Source organism: Chroicocephalus ridibundus, unplaced genomic scaffold (genome assembly GCF_963924245.1).
Source record: "Chroicocephalus ridibundus unplaced genomic scaffold, bChrRid1.1 SCAFFOLD_92, whole genome shotgun sequence".
Taxonomy (NCBI): Eukaryota; Metazoa; Chordata; class Aves; order Charadriiformes; family Laridae; genus Chroicocephalus; species Chroicocephalus ridibundus.
In genome coordinates this window covers 694,056-701,784 of record NW_026961708.1, presented here as the reverse complement: position 1 = coordinate 701,784, position 7,729 = coordinate 694,056, and the positions used below count along the sequence as shown (strand labels likewise).

General features: G+C 51.0%; 1 protein-coding gene across 1 annotated transcript; it reads left to right on the top strand.

The window, feature by feature from the left end:
- Window positions 1-6,105: 6,105 nt before the first annotated feature.
- Window positions 6,106-7,113, top strand: LOC134509584 (olfactory receptor 10AG1-like). The gene has a single exon (XM_063322143.1). It carries the CDS (start codon window positions 6,106-6,108, stop codon window positions 7,111-7,113), a length of 1,008 nt encoding a protein of 335 aa, XP_063178213.1.
- The last annotated feature ends 616 nt before the right edge of the window (window positions 7,114-7,729 follow it).

Here is a 7,729-nt window from a genome sequence, read left to right as displayed (position 1 = left end):
TTGTTCACTCTGGGCATGGGGGACTGTTGAAAGAGGGAAAGAGCTTGGCAAGTTAAGGCAGACTTCTTTGACCCCACCTCATTCTGTTTCCGAAAAGATCTCCCCAAAGGGACTTCTCTTCCTTTGGTATAATTTAATTCGGCTCCTTTTTGTGAGATCAGCTTTGTGCTACTGAGGGCACTTTCCTTGCAGGGGCAGAAATCCTTCTCTTTCCCATTGCCTTTCGCCTGAACACTGCTGAGCCCCGAGGGACAAAAGTGCTCTCTGTGCCCTAGTGCAGAGTCAGGAGAGCTGCTCTGCACACCAGTGACCTGCTGGGCACCACCCAGGTCTCCTGTGCTTACACCTCTCTCCATTGGACAATGGTCCCCCTGACAATGTCCTTGAAGAAGAAAATGGACTATTGTTACTGTTTGGGGAAGGGTCCAGTTTCAAAGTCGGTTTCTCCCATCTGCTTTCTCTTTCCCTGTGCAGCGGAGCAGAGAGGGATGCAGCCGGGTGGAGTGGCTCTCTGCTGCCTGGAGCTGCCCCTGCCAGGAGCTGCTTCTCTGTGCCCAGGTCTCCTCCCTGTCCCTGCTCCCAGAGCCCATCCCACGCGCTGGGGGCTCAGCTCTGCCCTGCAGACCCCTCCTGGTAGCTGGGCACTGCCCAGGGGCACCTCCCTCTTTGTGGCTCCTAAGGAGGAGAGGAGAGCAAGCCCGATGCTGGAAGCAAAGGTGCTGCTGGTGCTGTGTGTAGGGAGAGGGGTGGGCGAAGGCACTTTGTGCGGTTTCTGGCAGATCTGCTGATCCTTTAGTGTAAGAGTTTAGTGATTTATTAAAACTAGACAGCTGCTTTCCCTTTTCCCTTCAGAGAATGCTGTAGCACAGACAATGGAAAGGTCTTCATCTTTAAGGTAGACCTGCCCTGGGCTTCCTCTATAAATGCTGCCTCTGCCAGTGTTTTGGGGGTGATCTGGAGCGGTCGGCAGCCCTGACCCATGCAGCACCCTCTTGAATGCAGTAGGACCCTTCCCTGACAGCAGTTGCTCCTTCCACCCGCAGCTTTTCCCTTCAGAATCTTCATGGAGAGGTCCCTGCGCTGGACGAGAGCTGGCCCTGGCAGGAGATATGTCCCTGCCCCAGCACGCAGCCCCTGGGTGCAGGGACCCAGCTCGGAAGGACAGCCCTGGGCACCCCTGGCTGCACAGCCGGCTTTACACCCTGCAGACGTCCCTGGAAGAAAGGCAGCCGTCATGCCCTCTCCCTCTGACAGTGCAGCAGAGAATCCCTGCTCAGGAGCACGTCCTCCTCCTCTATGCTATGGAAACTGTGCGAGTTACTCTGACAGATCCTAAGAGGGAGGAACCAGCTCTAGGAGGTCCCTCCAGGAACTGCATCTTTACTTCCCTGCAGCTTGAGACTTACCGTGTCAAGGGCTGGGAAGAATCCACCGCCAGCGAACTCTCAGCACCCTCCCGCTGCTGACTGCCTTTAACCTCGCTCTGCCTCACTCCCCTTTGGTGCCCGCAGGCAGCGCCCGCAGCCCTGCTCCTGGGCAGAGCTGTCTCTCTGCAGCGCTGCCCACTTGCCGCGAGCTCCCTCCATGCCAGGAGCCCAGCCCAGCTCAGGCACAGAGGACCAGCCCAAGGCAGCCCTTTCTCTGCCCCTCGGGGCTCCCTCCAGGTGTCCCTGGGGCTCCAGGGAACCTGCTGGGAAACAGGATGAAGCAATCACTAAGCTGGGGAGAGGCTCTTCCTTCCTGCACTGTCATTTCATGTATCAGGAAAACAGTGAGTCTCAAGAATCATATTTTCTCATCCCATCGTTTGTCAGGACACCCAGACAGGGATAGGGAGTAATTGCCTTTGTCCCTCCTGCTGAGGGAAGGAATTCAGCTGAGTCAATCAAGGCATCTCAAGGCATCTCATCCCGGCTCTGTAGCCCTGGGGCCAGAAGGGGACTCAGCTCCCTCCCATGCCTGCTACAAACCCACAGGAGGTGGGATTCTTCTTGCCTCCGTTCAGGTGTGCACAAGATGAGCACCTGAAAGTGAGCTGTTTGTGTCCACTCCCTTGCTCATTAATGGAGAGTGAGGGAGTTGTTCAGGTGGGAACACCTGGTGACATTTGAGGTGACACCAGAGTTTGCCCAGGATGTGTGCAGGTGACTGCAAGCTCTAATGCAGCAATGCTGAGACACAAGGCAGCATCTGGGGGCAACATCATGGAGCCTGGTGAGGAATTTCTTTGGTAGATGGAAATGAAAGTAGATGTTACATTTTGGACAGATAAAACCTTCAATATTCCTTACATCCACAGCACCTACAGAGGTGGTCATCTGACCAAATGCAGCTAAGTCCCTCTCTTTCTCTTCTCCACCAGCTGTATTTCCTAGATCTCTGCTGACTGTAGTGGCAGGTGTCTCATGGACATTCCCCCGTTGCTCAACCTAATTCAGGACAGCTCCTCAGTGGCCATATACGGCTTGTTGTGCCACCTGAGATGCCAGCGCCCCCCAGAACAACTGCAGGTTGCTGGCAGGGACAGCAGAGCACCTACGGGAAAGCCGTTCCTGATCAGAGCAGGTGCATGACAGAGACCCCAGAGAGCATTGCAGACAGATTTGGTTCCTTTGGGCAAGCCTATGTGGCAGCCCAGGCAGGTTTGGTTTCTGTCCATCAGCAACCGAAACCCACCACTGCAGTGAGGCCCAGTCTGACCCATCTCCACCCAGTTGATGCAGAGCAGGTCATGAACAAGAAGCCCACCACACTGAGGGCTCAACTCATTTGGCTGCTCCCGGACTCTGCTGGGTCTTCTTCCAACAATCCTTTGCTGAGCCCCTCGGTGATATAACCAAGGAAGAGGCGACTGATTGTCACAGTGCTCCTCGATCACAGCATCTCCACAACCAAGGACGGTTTAGAAGTGGCTCTTGTCAGGGTAGGCTAAAGGTTGGACTCGATGATCTTGAAGGTCCCTTCCAACCTCAACAATTCTATGATTCTATGATTTTCAGCAGCACCTTGTCCTCCTGGAGATCAACTTCCCCTCCAGCACAGCCCTTTGGGAGCAGCAAAGCCTTTTCCTGGCAGGGCTATGGAGCCCAGACCGGCTTTTCTGGCCTCTGGGTGAACAGGATTTTCACTTTTGGTGCTTTCGCATTGCTGCCCTTCGTCCACTCCAGCATGTCTCTGGTCTCAAGCAAAGCATTGCACATACTGGGGCTTGGGGACTTGGTACTTAGTGACAAGGCTGAGCGTGGCCCCAGTGCTCCAGCCGAAGTGATGCAGTGCACCAAAAGTGCACCAACACCCTCAGCCTGGGGCACAGAACGGAGGAGCTGGAGTCCCATGTACTACCACAGAGTTTTGATACTGGTGGAAGAAATGGCGAGGAGTGCTGGGAAAGCTCCGGCTGCTAGTTGTAAGAGACGGACTGTAAATTCCCTGACAAGGGGCAGAAGGCCCTCCAAGCCTTCAATGGAAGGCCTCCAACACTCGCAAGGAAATAAATAATGCAGGCCTGGCCTTCAAAGAACTGATAAGGCTCACAGTTCTGGCACCGGAAAGTGTGGGAGAACCGTCTTGCGAAGACAAGGTAGCTCTGCCACTCGTTTGGTGAGCTTGCTAGTTCTCAGTTCTCAAGGCCATTGTGTCTGAGACGTGACCTTTGCTTCATTATCCATGAAATACATATGAAAGCGCACACCCTGCATATGCTAATGAAGATTATAGAGATCATGCTAAACATGTATGACTATAGTTCTCTCCCCACCCAAATGATGCTACACATCAGCCGGGAGGGGGAGACGTCTGAGATGGAACTGCCCCATAACGAGTGGGGTGGGCCATGCTAATTCGGCAAACATAAAAGGGGAGGGAGACGAGTATGATGGGGGTGGATTTACAGGAGGTTGCTCCTACAAGACCTCCCCTGAGTTTTGGCTGGCTCAATGCTGAAACTGGGATTGGTGAACTCTTCATCTTTTCCTGCTGTCTTTTCTTATGGAGCTCCTCTATGGGATGTGCAAGAGGTTGGGTGAGTCCTTTGTGGGTGAGGATCAGAGGAGAGGCCTCTTAGTGTGGGAGACAAAGCACCCGCAATCAGGATAAGGAAGCGGAGAAAGGCTTATTCAAGAAACCCAAAGAATTGCCAGGTCTTATTGGGGATTTTAATGACCGTGGCACGCACTGGAAGGGGAGCACAGCAAGACACACACTGTCCAGCAGGTGTCTAACCCTAACGCCACCCTGCCCGAACCGTAACCTAACCCTGCTCTGAACATAACCCTGACCTTATCTTAATCCTAACCCTAATCACTGCCTGACCCTAGCTCTACCCCAACCCCAGGTCATAACCCTCAACTCTAACTGTAACCCGCACCCCAACCTTACCCTAACCCTAACCAAACCCCAACCTCAACCTATTTGAAATCTAACCCTAAACCACATGAACTCTAGCTCTAATTTAAGCCTGAACATGAACCTTAACTAACCCTGACCTAACACTTATCTTAACCCAACAGCACGTGTGTAATGAAATCTGTATCATCCTATCAGGCAATGATTACCATAGTAAGTTTGTCACAAAAGAAACAAACTTGAGCATAGTGGGAGCACAACTGGGATGGACAGACAAGCTGGTATCACCTTGTCAGTGCTGTCTCAAGGCCTGAGCAGTCGCCTTTCGCTTCCTCATGATCTGGAGGCTGGAGGCACCACTGTGTGTCACCCAAGTCAGACCCTTGGGTCAGATGAACTGTTTTTCAGTTCTCTCATATACTGTGTTCCTTGTTTCTCCATTGACCCTGACAAGAGCTGAGTTACCTAGATATCCAGGCTGCAGATGGCATATTCCTCATGCAATGACCACTTGACCCCACCTCAAACTGAGATTCTTAAACATCTCTCAGCTGAGTCCCTTCTCCATAAGAAGCCACCTGCTGTTGTGGTGCTGCTTGATTGTAGCTGACACCCTTCAGGTGTGCCCAGCAAGAAGCCCTTCTGCTCTGGGAAGGGGGGCAATGTGAAGGGAAGGCTGAGCTCCCCAGGCAGCAAGAGCACTGCTCTGCTTCTGTGAGGGCTTGCAGGGTTGGGATCAGAGCGAATGGGCCCTCGGCTGCATTTGTAAGCTGTCAGAAATCCAAGCGACAGAGCAGCAGGTTTGGGAACGCTGAATGATTCGGGACTTATTCAAAAGTTATAGATGCCTGACCTGTGCGGGAAAACTGGGTGTCATGGGGATATCACACGCTTTTAATCACTTTCTTCTCCGTATGATTGAAACCTGCATAAAGCAGTTTTCTTGCTTGCACAGAAATGTCTTTTAGCACCCTGAAAACTGGTAATTTAAGCATAACCTGCTGCTTCTCTGTCTTGTTTAAATGTGCCATGGATGCATCAGTGTCACTGGATTCTTTGGCAGAGAGAAGCCTGTGTTACTTCTGATGGGATTCACCCTTCGCTAGGCAAAAACTGATGATTCAGATCTAAGATAGTCTCCCAGATCTTTGTGTGTGGATGCAGCGTCAGGGGATGAGCTCTCCCATGTGAGGGGAGCTGGGATTAATCTCTCTCACTAAGGTCTAAGCATCAAGTCATACCTTGCCTTGCTTTGGTTTGTTTGCCTCTCCTTGCCTAGCCTTGCCTTGCTTTGTCTTCCCCTTTTTCATCCTTCCCCCCTTTTAACCCTATTCCTTCTTAATGTTCTTACATTAAATGCACCTCTGATGAGATCTGGACAAGGAACGTAAGTAAGGCTGTCCTTAAAGGCACTAGTATTTGTCTCTTTTCTTCCTTTTCTCTCATCTTTCAATAGGTACTCTATTTAATAAAATCACCTCTAAAAGAGAAAGTCAAGTTTCTTTTACCCATATGACAATAAAACCCCCAGTTATTCAGGCTCAAGGACTCTGTTCTCTCTCTTTACAAACCTCCCCTCCGCAAGCGACCCACGTTAGATTTCCAAACATTCATGCCTATCTTGGTCGAGCTCTCCTAATCCTGCAATGGCGTGTATGCTGATGTTTGTAGTCTTTCTCTAGGCTTGAAGTGTCTGTGATGGTGGACAGGCCACCAGCATCCTCTGAGAGCCTGTTGTTTGAATTGCTCTGTGCAGGAAAAATGCCCCAAAGAAAAGGCCTGGAGAATCACACCGGTGGATCTGGATTCATTCTTCTGGGATTTTCTGACCACTCCAGCCTGCAGGGCTTGTGCTTCACAGCATTCCTGGTCATCTACCTCATGGTCCTCACAGAGAACAGCCTGATTGCACTCATCACAGTGGTGGACTCAAGCCTCCACAGCCCCATGTATTTCTTCCCGAGGAACTTGTCCTTCCTGGAGATCTGCTACACATCAGTCACTCTGCCAAAAATGCTGGTGGTTTTCCTGCTGGAGGATGGCAGGACCTCCTTCCTTGGCTGTGCTGCCCAGCTGTATTTCCTGGTGTTGCTGGGCAGCATCAAGTGCCTTCTTCTGGCTGTCATGGCCTATGACCGCTACATAGCCATCTGTGACCCCCTGCACTACCCCCTCATCATGAGGAGGGGTCTCTGCATCAGACCGGTGGTGGGGTCATGGGTGGCTGTCGTACCAGTGCAAGTAGGACAGACCTACCAGGTGTTCACTTTGCCCCCCTGTGCATCCCATGACCTTCATCGCTTTTTTTGTGATGTCCCCCCTCTGCTGGAGCTGGCCTGTGCAGACTCATTCTGGAACCAAGTGACACTGTACACCATCATCCTGGTATTTGCAATCTTTCCCTTCTCCTTAATAGTTATTTCTTACATTAAAATTATCAGGGCAATTCTGAAAATACCTTCAGTTCTGGGCAGACACAAAGCCTTTTCCACCTGTTCCTCACACCTCGTGGTGGTGACACTCTTCTATGGCTCGGCCACAGTCGTCTACTTAAAGCAACGGTCAAGGGATTCCGTAGACACCGACAAATACCTTGCCCTGTTTTACACAATTTTTACCCCAGTGTTTAACCCTGTCATCTATAGCCTGAGGAATAAGGAAGTGAGAATTGCCTTGAAGAGACTCCTACGGACAAAGTGGTACGACAGAGTACGTAAAATCCTCTCAAATAGTCCCAAAGAAGTCCCACTGGGGTACATGGTTGCCTGAAGAAAGGCATCTCATATCTGCTGAAACAAAACCATGTGTCCGGCCTGGCTTTCATCCTCCTCAAGAAGGGGAAAGGTGTCCTGAGGCATTCCTCCTATGTCGCGTCCCACCTTGATATCTTTGTACTCTAAAGCATCTTCAGCGCCTCTGAGTAATTTAATTCAAACAGCTACTTCAAGCTGTGTCTGACCAAATAATGTTAAAGGGAAATAGTCAAAGCATGGTCAGTAGCCACTGATGCCCAGAAAGTGAGACAAGTGGTGAAGAGACGACCAGCCTCACGTTTGAGAAATCGCTTGCAAGACCCCATGGGCTATCTTCTACAGCATCCCTGCATGGAATCACCTTAAAAGTGTTCAAAGATATGAAGGGCTTCAAAGCATCTCCCCCTGCTATGATGTCTTGCTCTGAGTTGTGTAATTCTTGACTAACCTGACATAAAAATAAAAGATAAAAAGGTCACCAGGAGGACAGTCCAGCACCGGAACGGGGTCCCAGAGAATGGTGGAGTTTCTGTTTGTTGTGGTTTAACACCAGCCAGCAACTAAGCACTACACAGTCACTCACTCACTTCCCGCCAGTGGGATGGGAGAGAGAATCAGAAGGGTAAAAGTGA

What these genes read in the sequence shown, in the direction of transcription:
- LOC134509584 (XM_063322143.1), top strand. Translation starts at nt 6,106, where the DNA reads ATGCCCCAAAGAAAAGGCCTGGAGAATCACACCGGTGGATCTGGATTC.